General features: G+C 39.6%; 1 protein-coding gene across 1 annotated transcript in view; it reads left to right on the forward strand.

Moving 5' to 3' along the window:
• The window catches only part of GFRA1 (GDNF family receptor alpha 1), a 202560-nt gene that overhangs the window by 49024 nt on the left and 131110 nt on the right, over positions 1-22426 (forward strand). The window contains exon 3 of the mRNA XM_063433764.1: positions 678-761. Coding sequence (XP_063289834.1) covers positions 678-761 — 84 coding nt within the window. The remainder of the gene's footprint in view (positions 1-677; positions 762-22426) is intronic.

The raw sequence follows: 22426 nt of genomic DNA on the forward strand, positions 1-22426 counted from the left end.
TAGTAAATGTTGGAGATAATGATATATCTATTGAGACAAAACACAATAGTATCGTCAGCAACATGGTGGGGTATAGCTATAGAGCATAAAGTGATCACTTTTACCATTTTGGAATCCCCAGTAGGTATTTAATTCAAATCTAATATCGAATATCTAAAACAATTATAATCACAAAGTAACAATTGTGGATAATGTGAATAATTTGAAAATAATAAAGAATCATAAAAAAGGAATATTGTCCCCCTTTTTTTATTATATTATATGTATATTATATGTTAACACATGTTTTGACTAAATTAGAATAATATTATATGTACATTTAGAAGGAAAAGCACACATATCTACCGCAGATAATCTCTCAATGTATCAGTATTTGTTTATCCAAATCAAATACCCTTGGCTAAATGGTAAAATAGATGTAAATCCGCATTTTTTTAAATGTATATAGTGGATGGTAACATGAGAACTCATGTCTGCCTTTGACATGGATCGGAATATTGCTATTTAGTGACTGGAGGTTTGTGTGCCTCCTACAATAGAATCCCACCCTTTCGTGTGCGGATCCCCCAGTTTGCTGCCATTATTGTCATGTATGTTTTAATTGTTCATTGCACAGCCTGCAGAATATGTTTGGGATTTATGAATAAATAATAATTAATCTTTACTTCTTCCATTAGGCAATGAACTGTTAGAAGATTCACCGTACGAACCTGTAAATAACCGGCTGTCTGATATCTTCAAACCAGATTCCGGCCTTGCAGGTAAGTAGCCTTTGAGCCAGTGATAGGTCCCCTGCAGTACGTTCTATTTGATGAGAATGTCAGGATTCATTGGGAGTGTATGTATCCTGGTATTAGATTTATACAGAGAGGGTTTATATTCTGGAAGTCACTGTCTCATACAATGCATTACGTGATCACACAGCTATTTATTTAATTTTATTTATTTTATATATTGTTTACTGTTTGTGTGGGACACTTCACTCTCCAAATACAAAATAACAAAAAATCATAGCATTTAATAGTGCATTTGTTAATTGGAGTTTTTTTCTTCTAAAAACAGCTTTCCTGCAGCCTTTGTATGCCCTCCCCTTCTAACCCCGCCCAGACTTTCTGTGTCTGTCCAATCACAGGCTTCCCAATGCAGCTCAATGAGAAGTCTTTGCAAGGCAGGTGCTCTGGGCAATTGCTGCCTCTCGGGTTTATCTCCACTGAGCTAAACAAACCAGGAAGTAACAGGACTGGCTGTCTGATTGAAAGCTGGGGGGTGTAGCAAGGCTCATTTATAAAAATGTAAATTTCTATTGAAATCTGCACTTTTTGAAAAAAAAAAAAAAAAAAAAAAAGAGGACTCACTTCGCACATAAAGCTTTTCAGCAAGATACAGTGCTTTAGGGGTTCTGGGGTGTCCCTTAAAGGCTCGTACTATAGCACAATCCTTGTAGTTTGCATAACTTTTTATTAAACAGTGAGACATTATTCCTTAATTAAAGTTAAAAAATAGGCCAATTGGAAAAAACAAATCTCCAGCTGGCTATTTAGGCCCAACATTTGCTATTAAGGTTTGTTCTTGAGTTGATGGATTGCCATTTAATTTCCTTGTCTGTGACTTTTGTTATTGAGTTACAATATATTGTAATAGTTTATCCCATGTGAAGGAGTTTCCAATCTCCCATGGATTCTCAGATTGGGTCGGGTGCAGTAAAGAACACACCCATACTCCAATGACTGATTGATTTGAGAAGCTTTACGCCTGCCGCAGGATGTCCCCTCATTGTTTCATGATACAACGGGGCTGTTGACCACCCTTTGTGCTATGCCTACAGGGGACAAGTGTGCAATTTGGGGACATGTGGTGACCTCGTGTTCCACTACATTATATTCACTCACGCTTCAGACTGTGTTCTGCTGATTCCACGTTTTATGTTTGTAATCACATACACTGTAAGGACGGATACGCGTTTTCACTTGTTACCGTATTTCTATATTTATTAATAGGATAAAATCTTTATCTCTGTATGCTCTGTACTGCATGCCTGAATATGAACGATAATGATTTTAATGTCTGGAGGCTTCACATATTTTTCAGTGGTGCATAGATAGTCAGTGCTTCAGTCAGATAATTCTGCCAATTCACATTCTGTATAAACTGATTTAAACACGACACATACAGTGCTCAGACTGTGATGTGTGCTTACTGGTGTGACCTGTAGGTGGCAGCATTATTCCCTTCATCTGACGTGCTCAGTATCGCTATGACTTGTGGACACATCCCCGATATACTGAGAGCAAGGCTCCAAACGCACGTTTATTGTTTCAGTTCTTCTTTTGAAAAGAAGCATCCGGTTTGTAAAGGGTGGTCTCTCCGCATCCAGTATCCTTTCCTACCATGGAGAGCAGTCTTGTAGAACAGATTTATAATCCTTTTAGTAGAGAATCTGCTTCTTTGTTACTGACATTTCAAGGAGGCAAGAAGTAGGGGGAACCAAACGGGCGATTGTCTGGCAATCCAATTATTCTCACTTTGAATGGCTGAATATATATTTTTGAACTTGGCTCAGCTCAGTGGTGCTTCGCAGGCCTACGCCTCAGGAATCCCCAAAACATTGACTTTAAATGCAAAATGCTACTCCCAGAAAAGCTTTGCACGCTAGAATTAAAATGTTTCTTGATGCACATGCAAAATGTGGACAAAAATAGAGAGCTGTGTTTTGTATAGAGAATCGTTTGGGGGCAAAGTTGTAAAAGTGGAGCAGTTTCCATGGAAACCAATGTTCCTGCTGATTGCTCAACTTTTAGAAGTTTTCCCAGAATTGCTCATTATACCGCACACAGCCAAGTGGAGTACAGAGCAGCAGCCTGACACCGGTTTAACCATTATTCGCTCACATTACACGGCAGTGAACTCAATATTACTAATTGAATTTATACGGTAAAAGAGGGGGTGTGGGGGAGATTTATAGTTAATCCTGTTAGTTCTGCAATGTGAGAACGCACACATTGTATTCTCTGCTAAATTGCTTGTGTAACCTACAGCTGTAACGGAGCCTCACTAATTAGCACGTTTTTCTCATATTTCAGTAAAACACGCCCTTGATGCACAATAAAAAAACAAACATATAGGTAGAGGCACGCCAATAATTTTTTTTTAAAAGACATTGGTACTTTGGAAAGTATATTTATTACAATATTTATTGAGAATGTGAAAGGGCTCATATATATTTATATCTTAATAGTGCGTTATTCTATCGAGGAATCATAGGAAAACTTTTATTGGAACACAAGTTCTGAAATCATATTAGATTGGCTTAGACCTTGAATGCGTAGCCGGCCGTAAACAACCATGTGCCTCTTTAATATGTTTCTCCTTGATGTTTGAAAACCCAGGAAGAATTTGGCTCAACTTAGAAGGCACCAGGTGGATACAACTTGGTTAATTCACTATTTGTCTGCCTGAGCTGAGTCACGCTGAGTTCTGGTTCCTGACAAAGTGAACTCAGGTGTCAGCTTAATTTGGCAAGAAACTGTGGGTCACTTTTAGGTTTTTGCAAGTCCTTAAATAATTGGACAAACCCTACACCTGTCTGCAGAGTTAGCATGGAACCCAGCCAGGGCCGGATTAACATAGCTGCAGCCCCAGGCCCATGCCCATGGCACAGGCCCATTGATTTAAAAAAATATATATGTTTTTACTACTCTTCATAGACTCTTGCTTAGGTATGGAAACTTAAGAGGGATGTAGGGGAACAAAACTGGTGTGGCCTGGCTGACAATGAAATTAGTTTAGGTAAAGCTAACTTTGCGCACTATGCAAATGCTCTTGCTGCTGCGGTCACTCTAATACTGTAGTATGATCCCTTTCTTCTACACTCACTGCATACACTTTGTCTCTGTCCCAGACTGTATAACAGGAGCTTCTGCCTGCTAGTAAGAAGGTAAGGAGAGGAGTGGACCAGTGAGTGCTAGGAGACAGTCCTTAGAAAGCACGGATCATTGCAAGCCAAGAGGCATTTATGCCAAGCTCCGGGTGCTGTCTGCATAGTATTCCCTTAGTTGACCAGCCTGCATGACTGGCAGACAGCCTGACGTGCATTCACACCAGGCTGGCATTCCAGTTCTTTGGGCAGACCTGCCCTTTTTTGGGTTTGTTCGCATTTGGGGCGGTTCTGGTTTTATGATTCGCGTCAGTGGCCCACCGTTTTACCCCGTCGATTGACATCCTGCTGTTAGGGGATATGGATTTACGTGAAAGATGAAATTCAGAGATTAACATATGGTTTGTCTTTTCTTATAGCTATATCCCTCCTGTGAGTTTTCCTCCAGCACCAACTCCACCAGATACATGATGCTTGGGAGGTCAAACTGTTTTAGTGTTTCTGTGGATAAGATTCTGTAATTCGGCCCATCATTATTGTCAGTACCAGGCCCAAAGGGCTCTTAATCTGGAGCTGAACCCAGCAGAATAGGAGCTGAGTTCTGAGAGTTACAGCAGGATACGTTGCAGAGAATTCTAAGAATTTTACCTGATAATAACTTGGTGAGTGCAGTTAGTTTATCTGTATTGCTAACAGTCGTCAGTACAGCCTTTCCCCCAGTTTATTTCATTACAAGTGGTTTTATTTCTCACCATCTGCCGGAATAGATGTTAATTATTTTGAAGGATCTCTTCGTACTGCACAAACATCTAACATGATACACTTTAAATGCTGGCTCATATCGAGTCAACGTTGGATCCAAGTCAAAACTCAAGAATGTATTTGTCTTAAAATATTGCTGGGTCTATGGGACTGATGTGTGTGTTCCCTCTTTTCAATCTGTTTAATGTATTTTGTTTTTATGGAACATTTTAATTGGCAAGCTCAGAATTCATTTTATCTCATTTTAAAATATCACTTTTTATTCAACATTATTTTTGGATCGCTATAAATTCACCCACAAATAATAGAATATTAACGGGGTATTTCTCTAAAGTGAGAATTCAAAGTAGATGTTAAATTTAAGGTCAGAGAAGCTGAATGGAAAGTCTAGTCGAGGTAGAGAATGTGTCCAGTTTGACAATTTGGACCCTGAATTCGAAATTCACTTTGAATTCCAACGTTGGTGAAGAGCCTTGTTTTAAAAAAAAAAAAAAAAAAATAATCAGATTAGCTAATAATTCTTAAATGGTAGATTTAACTTCATATTAAATGCCTTATGTGTTTAGGCTGTCAGAGGTGCACATACGAACATCCCTTTGTTACACCCCTTGGCTTTTCCTATAGATAATACCGCAGCGTTAGCAAGTTCACTTTAAATATTCGGCTCAGTAATGTTCTTACGTAATAACATTTAATCCATATATTTCTCTGCCTGAATCTGAATTATTATTTAGTGCCAAGCAAATACAATAGAATAAAATATGGAAATATATCTACGCTTCCTGTAGGGAGAATAAATCTTTAACAGAGAACTTTTCTGAATTTGTACTGATGTCAAGCTGTTGTAATAGAATTTGTATGGAACATGATGACTTAATATTTCATGCGCAAGATACATTTCTAAAAACTGATAATGAAAAAAATCAGATACTGTAATATAAGCTAGGGACTATTTAATCACGTTTAGCTTTGTGGCCAAAGAACACAATTTTCCTTGGAAAGATATAGAAAAAAACACATTAATTTTCGATATTGGGAGTGCATTTTATGACAGTCGTGCATTATTAAAATCCCAAGATGCACTGAATATATTGCAACAACTAGCTGGAGATAGATTGAAATTGTTGCGCTGTGATTGGTTAGTTTATGTTCCAGAGTTCAAAGTTAATCTGTTAAAGAGACAGAAGGAACGTCGATGCGAAAAAATCCATGTAGAATACATATGTTTATGAGGTTTTTTTTCTGTTTATAAGGTTAAACAGAGATGATTTTCTAAACAAAGCTAGATAAATACTGGAAGGACCATAACCACTGCAATGTGCTGATGTAGTTATGGTTTTTAAAAGTTTGACAACTTACCTGGGGCACCTGTTATTGGCCATTCTCAGCCAATGAACTACGCCCTGAGTGTCTGGCAGACAGTCACAGTGTTAGCAAATGGTTTTCCTACTTACACTGGGTGAGCGTCCGGACACTCCTGGCAGTATAACGGTACAGTGTTCTGCAGTGGTTATGGTGTTCCTTTACGTTTAAATGTCTATTTGATGTAACGATCCCCCAGCTGTTCGCAATACATGTGCAATATTTATTGTATCTCCTGTTTCCTTTATGTTGGATCGCTATTACAATGAAGATCTTCCCCCTGACACAGGCAGACGTTGTGCTAAATGTCAGGCAGGCAGTTTGAAGTGTAGCACTAACAGAGCATCCTCTAAGAATAAGGAATCGGCTTTTATTTTATTTTATCTGAATTGAAAGATGTGTGTTTTGTGTTACAAAGTGTTACTATTTCCTTAAAGGGGAACTGACACAAGACTCATATTATGTTTATCCTCGTTATCCTGCAATTGTAGCTCCCTCTAAGTTATTGTAACAAGGTCTCCCCTTCTCTGTCATTGAGTATGTGAAAGTGGGAATAATGGGGGATCGTAATAAAATGGTTCTGAAGTGATGGTTAAATTCCATCATTATTTTGATCGTATTTATTGACGTGAACTTTAAAGAGTTAGCATTTTCTATATAGTAAATTTCAACAGTTTTTGTGAAAAATAGAAGAGGGCCGTGTGGCACCTTGTGAGGATCCAGATACCAAGCGTGTGCAGTTCCCAAACCTCTGTCTCAAACAGAACGCTTTGCTGTAAGAAAGGTGTCGGAGAATTTAAAGAAATCTGTTGCATCACTGGAAGTATAGTACATATTCACAAATTATGGTTAGGGTAAAAAAAAAAACTATTGATGAAAAAAGTCTGAATCTATTTAATAAATTGCATACTATAATTGCTGAAAATATAAGCACAATTGTTGGCAACACTTTGATAAATCTCCTCATGACGCAATGTGTGAGTGAACCGGACTGTGATGCCAATTATAAATCTGTAACGGTGCATGCTAAGAACATAGGCACTGCCTGGATTACGTTGCCTTGTGACCCGTAATATCCGTTTACAAATTCCTCCGACCCGAGCACTCTCTGCTACTTTATGGGAAGATTTGGTGACTTAGCCCAGAATTAATTGGGAATGTATTTAGAAGCTTCATGGTATGGTGTCCAAATCTCCAGTTTGCCCTCAGTGTCATGAACTTTGTGTCTTAAATCTTTTAGAAGTCCAGGTTTGTCCTCAAACAGAGAATTGTGTATGCGCTCCTTCCCAAAGCTTCCTTTGAGGTTTATCCCTGCTGGGACTTGAATGTTAGTGAATAATGTGTGGGTTGGGTGATTAGTTAAGCAAAATTGTTGGCAACAAAGCAATGTCTGCCTTGACTGAACTGGACTGTGTTGTCAATTGCGAAACGTTGAGAGCTAAGTAACATAAGCACTGCCTTGGTTATGTTTCCTGTGACCTCATTCCATCTTTGGTTTATTATCCATTTAGATATACGACCCCCTGGTTTAATATTCGAATTCCAGAGTTTTCAGCCACTCGGTGTCCAGGTTGGACAAAATTGTCATTGATCATAATAGACTTCACAAAAGACTTCTCTTTTTTTTGTGCTGATTTTAGCAGGTATTTTCCCATTTTACTAACATATATTGAAAACATGTATTTGCGCTTTTGCAGACACGTAGTGTGTTTGCTACCAATACTGCTACCTATCCCACTGATTCTAAATGTTAGAATTATATAGTACATGGTTTACTTGTGGAAAAAGAAAAGTCTAGGTACATTTGTGTCACCACTTCGTGTCCATGTTTCAGTCCTGCTGGTTGTTTCCCAACACCATTGATGTGGATAGCGGAAGCCACTTCATAAATGATACATCACACTGCTCCTGTGATTTTACTGGAGAAATTGGAGCAAGCTGTGTCTCTGTGTAACGGCAGTCGAGAGCATTGTGAGTGCTCTATCCAACACGGCTAAATCAAAACATTGTGAGCTTGTCAATGCAACACGCTTACGCCTACCCAGCTGGCCCAAGTAAAACTGTTATATGAAACTAGTTAGTATTTATTCTAACGACGCCTATTGCTTGTACTCTTCATTGTTTCCCACACCGACAGGAACATTGACACCTACAGTAGGTCTGTGACTTACTGGAATCCAGTGCTAAATTGCGGATTATCTAGATTATGTTTGGAGATGAATTGTTTGTTTAACTTGTTCTAGTTCATTTTACACCTGCCTGCAGTGGGGGACCGAGGTGGGCTTTGGATGCTGATTAAGTCCTGAATTAATGTGGTGATTTAGTCCTGAATTAATTGGCAAGCTGTTTACAAGCTCCATGTTATCGTGTCCAAATCTCCAGTTTGCCCTCACTCTTATGAACTTTGTGTCTTTTAGAAGTCCAACGCTTGTCCTCAAAGAGAGAATTGTGTATGTGCTCCTTCCCAAAGCTTCCTTTGAGGTTTATCTCTGCTGGGACTTGGATGTTGGTGAATTATGTGTGGGTTGGGTGATTAGCTGCAAGCTGTGAAGATGAAAACAGATTATATACTGTAAGCAACAAACTTACAGAAGTCTTCCATCTCCCACAAAGAATGACTATGTTCCAAACAGACAGATTTCAAAAGCTTTTGACTGGGATAAGCCCGGAATGTCAGTTTTCTGGGTCAAAGATACAACATCCGTGGGATGGATCAAGAATGAGCTTCTATTGTGTATTCTACTCAAAAGGAAGGGAAAACCAATTCTGTTTAGAAATGCTATGTGATATCTAAAAATTCAATGTCATTCCCTTTCTTGTGTTAGAATCAAGTCAATGATGTCACAGTTAATCTTAGGAGCGCGGAGAGGATTTAGATATGGCAGGACATGTCTATGGAAATGGTTTTAGAGTCTGTTTATTATGACATGTGGGGTCTTCATTCCCCATAGTCCATTTGTGATCTCCTCAGTCCTCTTGTTCCTTACAGTAGCAAATTTAGATGGGAATGGGCTTGGTTGGTTAATGCAAAAAGACCATTTGTAATATTGCAATATTCTAATTACTAAATTCTACACCTGATTTTATTTTACTTAAAATATGACCAGAAAAAGGAGAGGGATCTCGCAACACTTCAGCTTTGGCGATGGGGCACCTTTCACATCTGCACAAAATTGTTACTCTCTAACAGGGGGCATCTCCCAAATATGACATAACATACAAGGACGGGGAGGTTCCAAATGAGTCACCAAAGAAAGTAGCACAGCACAATATTAGTACTCTATGTAGAACCCACATAATCTGCATATAGTATCACTAGACTCATTTCTGCCTTGTGACATTAAAGGAAAACTATAGTCACCTAAATTACTTTAGCTAAATAAAGCAGTTTTTGTGTATAGATCATTCCCCTGTAATCTCACTGCTCAATTCACTGTCATTTAGGAGATAAATCACTTTGTTTATGCACCACTAGTCACACCTCCCTGCATCTGACTTACACGGCCTTCCTAAACACTTCCTGTAAAGAGTCCTCTAATGTTTACACTACCTTTATAGCACATTCTGTTTAATTTAGATTGTATTATCTCCTGCTCGTTTAATAGCCTGCTAGATCTTGCAGGAGTCTCCTGTATGTAATTAAAGTTTCATTTACAGAGCAGAGGAGGTGTGGCCAGGGCTGCATAAACAGAAACAATAGTGATTTAACCCCTAAATGGCAGAGAATTGAGCAGTGAGACTGCGGGGGCATGTTCTATACACCAAAACTGCTTCATTACACTAAAATTGTTTTGGTGACTATTGTGTTCCTTCAAAAAATAAATGCTTTTAGAATACCTTTTTTGGAAATATACCTTCCAAATAACTTGGAACAACAAACTAAACTGCACCCAACCTAAAGTGTTTTAATGTAATTCTAATATTTTGGATATCAGAAATATGTGGGGGCTTTGTTAGAAATCTTTAACATCCCTCTCTTATCAAATAATTATCAAATCAAATTATTTCTGGTCCCCTGTGACAGAGAGCCTCCACGAACGAGCTTTTTACTAAATAAATAATGTAAACAGCAGATTCTGACTAGGTTGGTTTAACACGTTGATTCCTGATTCTGCTGTTTTATTCAGTAATTGTCGGCTGCTATTGTGCTAATTTCCATTTTTATTATATTTTTATTGGGATGTTTGAGGGATTTTGTTTTACCCTAAACTAAACCCAAATGGTTTGCGTTACATATTGTCTGAAAGAATAGGCCGGCCGTTACTTGTAACCTTCAGGCTCAGCGGGTCTGGGGGCATTTACTTTACACTTCCATACCAGAAATGGTTTCCATGGTGATTGAGATACATTTTTTGGCTTTGCAAAAATACACATAAAGCCTAATTATTTACAACCTATGGTTCATTTTCAAATATTCCCACTTCTTGCTTATATCATTTTCTTAGTAATGATCATTACAAGCAGACATTATTTTAGAAAATGACACTCTGTGTCTATATTTCTTTTATCGTCATGATTCAGTTAATAATAGAAGCAGAGTATCTTGGTAGAATGTGATGTCCTGGCATCGATTATTAGTAATAGCATTCTGTAGTCATTTAGGTAAAAAAAAAACACACTAGGAAAAAATTAGGCTCCTATATTTTTCAAGCAACATTTACAGCAGTTTCTTTTGCAGAATAATTGTTCCATTGCCTTTGTGTGCCCAGAAGTTGTTTAATTGTTGCTGTATGCAGGGGATTAGTTTTGGCACAGACCTGGAAGACAGTGAGCCAAACGAAGTATTCTCCGGGTGACAGTAATAAATTCATAGTGTCTACACTATAACTGTCATCCAAGCTGGTTTGGCGAGGGCTTCAAAGTCGGTGAGGCACAGATCACTGCTAGCAAGAGATAAAATAGAGAGCGTGCTGGAGGGGCGGCTTTAATATATATTCATATCATGGAGGGATTTTTTTTTTTTTTGTTCCACGCATAAAAGCCTGAATCAGTTTTTTTTATTCAAATTTACAGAGATGTAGTAATGAAGCATCATTATTAATCTTCTTTACCAAGTGTTGCATTTTAAAGCACAGAAAGTAAAGATCGCCATACATTGTGGGCTGACGGGTGTCTACGATGACAATATCTGTTTTCCTTTTTAGTGTATGTGCTACAAACCAATCAGCAGATTAATTCAGATTCATCGTCCTAATTTATGGAGGCTTCCTGTTAATATAGTAAATCGCACCCAAAATCTTCTGATTTCCTCTTTTTCTATAGATTCAAAGTTCTGCTAATTAGTTAAAGGTCATTATTAAAGTAAAAGTGTCTTTCTGAGCTCTGGGATCCCCAGATGTGGAAACCAGAGGACTAGAGCCTGAAATTGGGACTATCCCACTAAAAGGACAGTTGGGAGGTTTGCGGTGTGCATCTCCATTTATCGTCTCTGGTGAAGTAAAGTCCTGTTCACAAAACAAAATCTGGTTCAACATGATTATAATAATTTCTATTGTCATCATTATTTATATAGCACCAACATGTTCTGTAGTGCTGTACAATTTGACAGATTTGATAAGAAAAGTAAATAAGAGACAAACTATTTGAAATAACAGGGACACTGCTATCAGCATGTTTACTACTTCCAGTCTGAAAAGATATAGTATAAACCTCTGCAAGACTGGGGTTCATAGAGTACGATCGGATCCCAGAATGAAAGGGGGAGCCTCAGAGACCATAATTAGAAGCTCCTAATAGGTGGAGTCTCAGAGACCATAATTAGAAGCTCCGGATAGATGGAGCCTCAGAGACCATAATTAGAAGCTCCGGATAGATGGAGCCTCAGAGACCAGAATTAGAAGCTCCTGATAGATGGAACCTCAGATGCCGGAATTAAAAGCTCCTAACAGATGGAGCCTGAGAGACCATAATTAGAAGCTCCTAATAGGTGGAGTCTCAGAGACCATAATTAGAAGCTCCGGATAGATGGAGCCTCAGAGACCAGAATTAGAAGCTCCTGATAGATGGAACCTCAGAGACCATAATTAGAAGCTCCGGATAGATGGAGCCTCAGAGACCATAATTAGAAGCTCCGGATAGATGGAGCCTGAGAGACCAGAATTAGAAGCTCCGGATAGGTGGAGCCTTAGAGACCAGAATTAGAAGCTCCTGATAGGTGGAGCCTTAGAGACCAGAATTAGAAGCTCCTGATAGGTGGAACCTCAGAGACCAGAATTAGAAGTTCCTAATAGGTGGAACCTGAGAGATCAGATACCCTAAACTAAACCCAAATGGTTTGCGTTACATATTGTCTGAAAGAATAGGCCGGCCGTTACTTGTAACCTTCAGGCTCAGCGGGTCTGGGGGCATTTACTTTACACTTCCATACCAGAAATGGTTTCCATGGTGATTGAGATACATTTTTTGGCTTTGCAAAAATACACATAAAGCCTAATTATTTACAACCTATGGTTCATTTTCAAATATTCCCACTTCTTGCTTATATCATTTTCTTAGTAATGATCATTACAAGCAGACATTATTTTAGAAAATGACACTCTGTGTCTATATTTCTTTTATCGTCATGATTCAGTTAATAATAGAAGCAGAGTATCTTGGTAGAATGTGATGTCCTGGCATCGATTATTAGTAATAGCATTCTGTAGTCATTTAGGTAAAAAAAAAACACACTAGGAAAAAATTAGGCTCCTATATTTTTCAAGCAACATTTACAGCAGTTTCTTTTGCAGAATAATTGTTCCATTGCCTTTGTGTGCCCAGAAGTTGTTTAATTGTTGCTGTATGCAGGGGATTAGTTTTGGCACAGACCTGGAAGACAGTGAGCCAAACGAAGTATTCTCCGGGTGACAGTAATAAATTCATAGTGTCTACACTATAACTGTCATCCAAGCTGGTTTGGCGAGGGCTTCAAAGTCGGTGAGGCACAGATCACTGCTAGCAAGAGATAAAATAGAGAGCGTGCTGGAGGGGCGGCTTTAATATATATTCATATCATGGAGGGATTTTTTTTTTTTTTGTTCCACGCATAAAAGCCTGAATCAGTTTTTTTTATTCAAATTTACAGAGATGTAGTAATGAAGCATCATTATTAATCTTCTTTACCAAGTGTTGCATTTTAAAGCACAGAAAGTAAAGATCGCCATACATTGTGGGCTGACGGGTGTCTACGATGACAATATCTGTTTTCCTTTTTAGTGTATGTGCTACAAACCAATCAGCAGATTAATTCAGATTCATCGTCCTAATTTATGGAGGCTTCCTGTTAATATAGTAAATCGCACCCAAAATCTTCTGATTTCCTCTTTTTCTATAGATTCAAAGTTCTGCTAATTAGTTAAAGGTCATTATTAAAGTAAAAGTGTCTTTCTGAGCTCTGGGATCCCCAGATGTGGAAACCAGAGGACTAGAGCCTGAAATTGGGACTATCCCACTAAAAGGACAGTTGGGAGGTTTGCGGTGTGCATCTCCATTTATCGTCTCTGGTGAAGTAAAGTCCTGTTCACAAAACAAAATCTGGTTCAACATGATTATAATAATTTCTATTGTCATCATTATTTATATAGCACCAACATGTTCTGTAGTGCTGTACAATTTGACAGATTTGATAAGAAAAGTAAATAAGAGACAAACTATTTGAAATAACAGGGACACTGCTATCAGCATGTTTACTACTTCCAGTCTGAAAAGATATAGTATAAACCTCTGCAAGACTGGGGTTCATAGAGTACGATCGGATCCCAGAATGAAAGGGGGAGCCTCAGAGACCATAATTAGAAGCTCCTAATAGGTGGAGTCTCAGAGACCATAATTAGAAGCTCCGGATAGATGGAGCCTCAGAGACCATAATTAGAAGCTCCGGATAGATGGAGCCTCAGAGACCAGAATTAGAAGCTCCTGATAGATGGAACCTCAGATGCCGGAATTAAAAGCTCCTAACAGATGGAGCCTGAGAGACCATAATTAGAAGCTCCTAATAGGTGGAGTCTCAGAGACCATAATTAGAAGCTCCGGATAGATGGAGCCTCAGAGACCAGAATTAGAAGCTCCTGATAGATGGAACCTCAGAGACCATAATTAGAAGCTCCGGATAGATGGAGCCTCAGAGACCATAATTAGAAGCTCCGGATAGATGGAGCCTGAGAGACCAGAATTAGAAGCTCCGGATAGGTGGAGCCTTAGAGACCAGAATTAGAAGCTCCTGATAGGTGGAGCCTTAGAGACCAGAATTAGAAGCTCCTGATAGGTGGAACCTCAGAGACCAGAATTAGAAGTTCCTAATAGGTGGAACCTGAGAGATCAGAATTTATAAAAAGAAGTCTCTTTATTTCATTAACCTGAAAACCAGGGCTTGTCTTAATTGAATGTGCGTGCGTTGATTTTAGCTTTTAATGTGCATTTCAAATAAAAAGAAAAACATGAAAAGTCATGATGACCGAGGCAGAGCTTTTCCAAACTAGAAAAACACCTCATGCCATTACTCCGCCCCACGCTCTTTGGTAAATTAAGAAGTGTAACTGTAACTAGTTGGGCTGTATGGGTGGCGAAGTACGGACAGCTTTCCTCCGTAATGATAATATTAATATGCAGAAACAATCCCGCCAGCTTCTCATTAAACAAATCCCAATGGGTTTTTACAATGAGTTATGTTAATATTTGGGAAGATATCACAATGTGTGGGTTAAATGATTACCACAAGAAGATTGAATGCAAGACCCATTTAGGAATAAGTATCCGTTTAACGTTATTTGTTTATATGTATTTAAATGTAAGTATCTAAAATCCAAATATGAAGCAAAAGTGGCTTGTAAACTCACCAAGAGGTTATTCTATAAATGTCCGCCATCTCCCATATAAACTCAGTCCGCGTATTATCTGGAATTACAGATTTATCCTTCTGGACGTTTCACTAATCAATTATTCAGAAATCTGAAACTTTACTCACAAACCAAACAAAGTGCTCGGATTTCAAACCCCCTGACCTCACAGTCCCCATACAGCACCGTGTGTCTCAATATCTCGTATAAAAAAGATTTAATTAGCAGATGAGTCCATTTAGGAAAGGAAGGGATTTAAACGAAGCAGATTACATGCACAGGCTGAATATGAGCTTCCATTGTGTCCTGAGTTTATATTTATAACCACAGTCAAAAAAGATATTTACTTTGAAAAAAGACTGAGAGAGGCTATCTAAGCACTAAAACCTCTACATTTTAATGTAATGTGTTTGGTGAAGAGGCGGTGTCCTTTTTAACATGGACAATGCTAAACATTGCTGTCTCTGAGACATGGAAACTCGAACGACTTTATGCTTGGCACCATCACGCCCAGCAAGATGATGGCATTGGTTTAACTGTGGCATTCTTCTATGGTGGCATCTGAATGGGCAAATGTCTTTAGGACGGACTTCTCCCTAGCCAGATCAGCTGCTGTGAGGAGATTGTCCTTGTGCTAGATTTTAAAAAATCATTTGTGATTTTAAATATTGATTTAAAAGGGGGGTGCCCGGAAATTGAAACATAAAAGGAATAGATCTAATTTAAAAAATAATAAAAAATAAAGAAAAAAAAACATATATATTAAAATCTGAATTCTTAAGCAGCTTGCCAAGCTTTAACAGTTAATGGCCCCTGCAAGCCATAGCATGCCCATCAGGGGTCGATTTCTACTTGCCATGGGTGGATTTTCGCTTGCCTATGGATAGTGATATATATTATTTTTTTCATGCAAGGGTCTCTGTAAAAGATTACTCCATCTACTTCCTTCTATCTTCTCTATCAGGGCTATAATTCCCTTCTATGATAACACAGGAAAAGCAGCCCCAGCCAGATCCATTCGTATGAAGCCATGAATAAACCTATGTAACAATCTGATAAGTCTTGCCGTGCATTGTACAGCGGAGTGATACCAGGGACGGGTTTTCAGGAATGAAACTGTTGCAGAGTGCTGAACTATGTGTTCTTTACATCCATGCTAGGCCGGGGTTTATAGAACAAGATCAGCTGTAAAACAGGCATGGTCAGACAGGAACGATGTTTCAATCAGTGATGTTACAGCCACTTCCTAGTCTTGAGAGGGGTCATTGCAGGAAGCTACGAATTGTGAGAAATGAAGATTATATCGAATACCTTGCCACCTTCCTACTTCCCTCCTACTCCATCAGCCGACAATAAAAGATAAATGATGCATGTTAAATAGACTCCCTCTCCTCATATTTAAATGCCTCTCCAGTCCCTGAGTCGTCGGTTTCGGAGGTACACCTTAACGCTGGATATATTTTGGCAACGAGTTCACACACCACCCCAGGATACGCTGTCCTCAGCCCTCTCTGCCTCTTAATTCTAACTTCCAGTGTTACAGTAGCTGCCTTTAAGAAAGGATGGATTTATTTTTTATTAAAGCAATATACGCAGGGTTAGAAGAACTCATTTAAACACAAGTAAAAGCTCGATCCTGGGAGAAATTAGATTTCTGTCTCGGAGTCACGGAGGGACGGATCCCTCATCACCACCTTTCAAATGAAATTGGAAAACACTGCAATTCGCTTTTGCTTTCTTCTGGATCAACCGCAGCACACAGGATGTGTCAAAGGTTGATCTGTATGGAATAATATTTTTTATGAATGTGTACATAAATACAAACCTCATTTGCTGTGTCTGTATTTTTCAGTACAAAGTTCCATCCGCCATGACCTGTTTCCCTCAAGAGACATTTCATTGTCAACGTCGATGTCTCTTCTCATCGCTAAATCCTGACATATCCTCACTGTTCCGCGAAGGATCCGTCCCATTCTAAACACAACTGGCACAAACATATTCTCTCTATTGAAATGTTCTGTGTCTCCTCCAACAATCGCCTCCCCTTATCACTGGCACTTTCTGCCTTACACCTTACACTACACCCGAACATTCTATTCCAAACTCGCTCAGATTATCTATCACTAACCTTCCAGATGGAGTCAGAAACATTGCTGACAAAGGTCTCAATTTAATATTGTTGGGAAAACCTTCTGAATGATGTAATGTTGTTTTTTTTTCAAAATATAAAAATTTCTGAAAATATATTAATATATATACTAAGAAAATATTACAAAATCAAAAGATTTTCCATAATATGACATAATTTGAAAAGCTCCTCTAACAATATTAAACTGAGGCCTCTCTAAGGAGAGAGAATGCAACACATTCTAGAATTAATTTGAAGATTACAACAATATACTCCATTATAATCCTGAAATAATGTTTCATAGGGATTAATCTTTAACTGGCGGCATTTTCAACATAAAGTTAAATTTAAATAGTGGAAATGTGGCTAAAGTAGTCAAGCAGAGATTATTATTATTATTATCGCCATTTATATAGCGCCAACAGATTCCGTAGCGCTTTACAATATTATGAGAGGGGGTGATACCGGAGAAACTGACGGAAGCCAAGCACAGAGAGATGGACACAGGTTTCTTCAGGAAGGAAGAGATTCTTTATTGGATCACCGATCGGGACTCAGAGGGACTAGCGTCACCAAAATACAGCAAAGTCTGAGTACTGAATACATAGAGTACATTCCTTATATAGCACTGTAGCTCCTCCCACAATTAACTACACCCACACATACCCTTAACCTATTTAATAAATAGAGTCTAAACTCATCCATCCGGTCTAACCACGTGGCTCATCTGATACAAAGGAGAGGGACGCGTAATTCCAGTTCTTACATTCCTGCACCTGGTCAGTACAGTGATAACAGTATCTTAGCTACGTGTAATTAACTAACTGATACTACAAACACATATACATACATATGCCTTGTGGCAATCTTAGCCTGCTAAACTTGTATTTTACTGGAATTACATCACATTCCCCCCTTTGATGCCTCTGATATTTCACAATTACTTGAGGCATCACTTAACCTTGGTTTGCATATACCTCAGGTTACCATGAACCAGACCAGACTTATCTTATGATGTGAATCTTTTAACACTCATCTTCCTGCATTGGTTCTCCTTGATCTAGAGCCTTATACTTATATATCGCCATTATCTGTGCAGCAGCCTTCCTCTCTGCTATACTTCCTATCAGGCTTTGCACAGACCTAACTACTAAGGGTATAAGACACGGTAGGAGTAGACACAACAGTAAAATCAGTAGGACTCCACCTACCACTGCCTTAAGCCCTCCAAACCACTCATACCAGCTACCAAACCAACTACTTGGATTGTACCCTTTCCATACCTGAGTAGGCACATGCACTAGTTTAACCATATGGCTAGTAAGCTCAGCTATTGCTTGCCCTTCGTCATCTATTTGAAGACAGCAATTGCTCAGGTTAAACTTCCCACATACACCTCCCTCTACTGCCAAAAGGTAATCCAAGGCTAATCTATTTTGGTACACTGCTGTCCTCATCCTGGTATTATGCTTCGCTAGAAGATTGAGTGCTTGTGAGGTCTCATTAGTAATAATCTCAACCACCGCCTGTAATCTTATAATACGGTTGAGCATATAAATTGGGGTTCTATAACCAAAGGTACCATCTTCTGCCCACGTGGCTGGCCCATAATAATCTATGATACGCTGGGGAGGCCATTCATTATCTTCCCAGGTGCCTATCTCTAAGGGTCCCCTTTTCTTCCTATGATTCACATCATACACTTTAACACCTAAAGTCTCACCTGTTTCAATCGGTAACAAGAAGAAGGATGGTTTGAGCATACCCAACACACATGCCCCTTCCCAGTCCTGTGGCAACTCCGAATAGGCTTTCTTACCACAGATCCAGTACAAATTTGCTGGGGCTCTCCAGGTAGATGTGATGGATAAATCAAACCACACATCCTTTAAACTGGCATATCTAGCAAACGGGTTAGATGGTTCTGAGACATTTGAAGCCGACCACCAAGTTGTATTTTTAGTATCATCATCATAAGCTTTTTGCCCTAGACAAGTTAATTCTCCTACAGAAGTATTATACATTATTCCTTTCCTTGCTATGCAAACATAACCTATGATGGAGGTCTTTAATCTCCACTCAGATTTACCTCTAACACTCAAATGATAATCGGCTTGTGTAGATATTAGTTGGTCAACTGCCTCAGAACCGGACATTACCTCCTTTGCTTCCCAAGGCCATTGGTCTCCCATGTTAGTACCTCCACACACATAGCAGTTGGTAACATTAAGACTACCGGCAATACTTTCAGCTAGGTCAATGAACAGGTTTTTAGCGTTATGGGGGATCTTATTATCTATACTCATCTCTTCATAAAAGGAATGGTATACTTGATGAGTCTGGGAGGATACCGTATCAGTCTCTATTCCTATAAACAATAATGTCCCAGGATCTAAACCCGTCCCGTATATCTGAAACCCAAATAAATTTCCATACTTATCTAGGAACTTGTCGGGGTTATTAATAAGTATATGGACTGGGTTGCATTCCATAGACTTACAATAAGGGCTAGTCGGCAACTTAGTCACTATCATGTCTTTATCTACTGTCTGTCCCCAAGTCGCCCACCCCACACAAGACCAATATGGACAAAAGTTATAGTCTTTATTTGGGCATCTAGGACTCACATATTTATTTTTACTACTGGGACAAATATATTTATCATTAGACCCATACGTCCTCTCCCATCTAAGATCCCCACATACATTCCACGGTTTTCTACCACTTGATATCGCCTTACATGCATCAAATAGCAGAACACCCGAAGAATGTACGGATTCTAACACCGTCTTATTAATTAGGGTCCCCTGAGGATCTCCATTCCTGAGAGTCAACCAAATTGTACGAGGTTGATACTCTGGACTGAAGCACTTAGGTTCTCCTACTCCTAAATGGCACACACTATAGTCTATATTTAGGTATCTACATCTTGATACCTCTCCTTTACATTCGTATTGTGAATGCCAAATTAGGGTTTGGGAAATATGGTTACCTGTTCTCGTAGTCTTAATGCATACCTCACGGCTAGGAGTGTCGGTACCTCTACCTTCCTGAATATAAAAACACATATAAATAAACACAATCAAAAGCACATCTTTCGCCGTCATCCTCAGTCTTCGTCCGTGCGATGGAACCTCAGCTTCCAGGATGTGAGGGCTGCAGGGAATGGAGTTCTGCTCGTCTTCACAGGTGTCCCTTCGAGACTTTCCTGGCTTATACACTATGTGTTGGTAAGCGGACAGGCTTTATTATGGCCTTCTCACTCACACCTGTAACAATAAAATTTGTAATCCACAATAATTCCTCGTTACTCCGACTGAGTAGTGCGTTTCAACCGGATCTTGCAGGGATTCTCTGGATCTGCTGTAATTTGCCAAGAATCGACTGCTGCTGGTTTAACCCTGGAGTGATGTATCCACGGAGTTACTTCGGCTACTTTTATCGCTGTAGGGGTAGACAAAAGAACAACATAAGGACCTCTCCACTTGGGCCCTAACGGTACATTATTCCACTCTTTAATCCACACTTGGTCTCCTGGATGATAACTATGAACAGGGGGATAAATATTCACAGGTAATCTATCTTGTACCCATTTCTGTACCTCCTCCATAGTCTTACCCAACTCTACAACCTGCTGCCGGGTAATTCCTTCTCCCAACTGACTCAAGTCCCCCCTTAAGTTACCAAGTACGGGAGGTGGTCGCCCATACATGATTTCAAAAGGAGAGAGGCCCATCCTTCTGGTAGGGGTACTGCGGATTCGCAATAAAGCTATGGGTAAGAGAACGTTCCACTTAAGTTGGGTTTCCTGACACATTTTAGCCAACTGGTTCTTTATAGTTCTATTCATTCTCTCTACCTTACCAGAACTCTGGGGTCTATATGCAGTATGAAGCCTCCACTTTATACCAAGCATATGAGTCAGTTGTTGTAGGCACTGATGAACAAAAGCTGGACCATTGTCCGATCCTATAGAACAGGGTAGTCCATATCGGGGTATTATTTCTCGTAGCAGGAATCTTACAACTTCTCCTGCTTTCTCTGTACGAGTAGGACATGCTTCTACCCAGCCTGAATAGGTGCACACAATTACCAACAGGTAACGATGTCCACCCGATTTAGGCATTACTGTAAAGTCTATTTGTAGATCGGACATGGGGAGTCCCCCCATAAACTGGACTCCTGGTGGCTTTACTGGTCCTTGTCTTGCATTATTCTTAGCACACGTTACACATCTGCGTACAATGGCCTGAGTCAAGTTGGACAATCTTGGTATGTAGAAATGTTTCCTGAGAGATTCTTCAGTACTGTCTCTCCCAGAATGTGTCCCGTTGTGATAATTTTGGACAATTTCTACCGCTAGTGATGCTGGTATGACTATTCTTCCATCTTCTAGCTGATACCACTTGTTCTCCAAATACTTTCCCGGTTCAGTCTTTAACCACTCCTCTTCTTGAGCTGTATAAACTGGAGTCCATTGGGACAGTGGAGTTGGTATAAGAGCAGCTATATGCCCCACATACTCCTGTCTTCCTGATTCAGCAGCACGCTTAGCTGCACTATCTGCCATCCGATTTCCCTTGGTTACATCACCATCTCCTCTCAGATGCGCTCGACAATGTATGATACCGACTTCTTTCGGCTCCCACACTGCTTCCAATAGTTGTAGGATTTCAGCTGCGTACTTGATTTCTTTGCCTTCTGAATTCAGTAGTCCTCTTTCTTTATACAAAGCTCCGTGGGCATGAGTGGTTAAAAACGCATACTTAGAGTCCGTATAGATATTTACTCTTAAACCTTCAGCCAATTGTAACGCTTGTGTTAGTGCTATTAATTCTGCCTTTTGTGCTGATGTTCCTTTCGCCAGTGGCCGAGCTTCTATCACCTTGTCTATTGTTGTCACTGCATATCCTGCATAGCGGATCCCTTCTTTCACATAACTACTGCCGTCGGTGTAATATTGAACATCGGGGTTCTGGATGGGAAAATCACGAAGATCTGGTCTACTTGAAAATACTTCATCCATTACTTCCAAACAATCATGTTGACTTTCAGTAGGTTGCGGCAAAAGGGTAGCTGGATTTAAGGTGTTTACAGTCTCTAAATGCACTCTTGGGTTTTCACACAACATTGCTTGATACTTGGTCATACGGCTGTTACTAAACCAATGATTTCCTTTGTAATCCAACAACGTCTGTACTGCATGTGGGACTCGTACATAAAGTTCTTGACCCAGAGTGAGTTTATCGGCTTCAGCTACTAGCAGGGCGGCTGCAGCTACGGCTCTTAGACAAGGTGGAAGTCCGCTGGCCACTGCATCCAGTTGCTTAGACATGTAGGCAACAGGTCTTTGCCATGATCCCAAGTACTGTGTCAATACTCCCACAGCCATTCTTCTTTGCTCGTGTACATATAAGTAGAATGGTCGTGTGTGATCAGGTAGACCTAATGCTGGGGCACTCATCAAAGCCTTCTTCACATCTTCAA

The sequence above is a fragment of the Pelobates fuscus genome, chromosome 10 (genome assembly GCF_036172605.1).
Source record: "Pelobates fuscus isolate aPelFus1 chromosome 10, aPelFus1.pri, whole genome shotgun sequence".
NCBI lineage: Eukaryota > Metazoa > Chordata > Amphibia > Anura > Pelobatidae > Pelobates > Pelobates fuscus.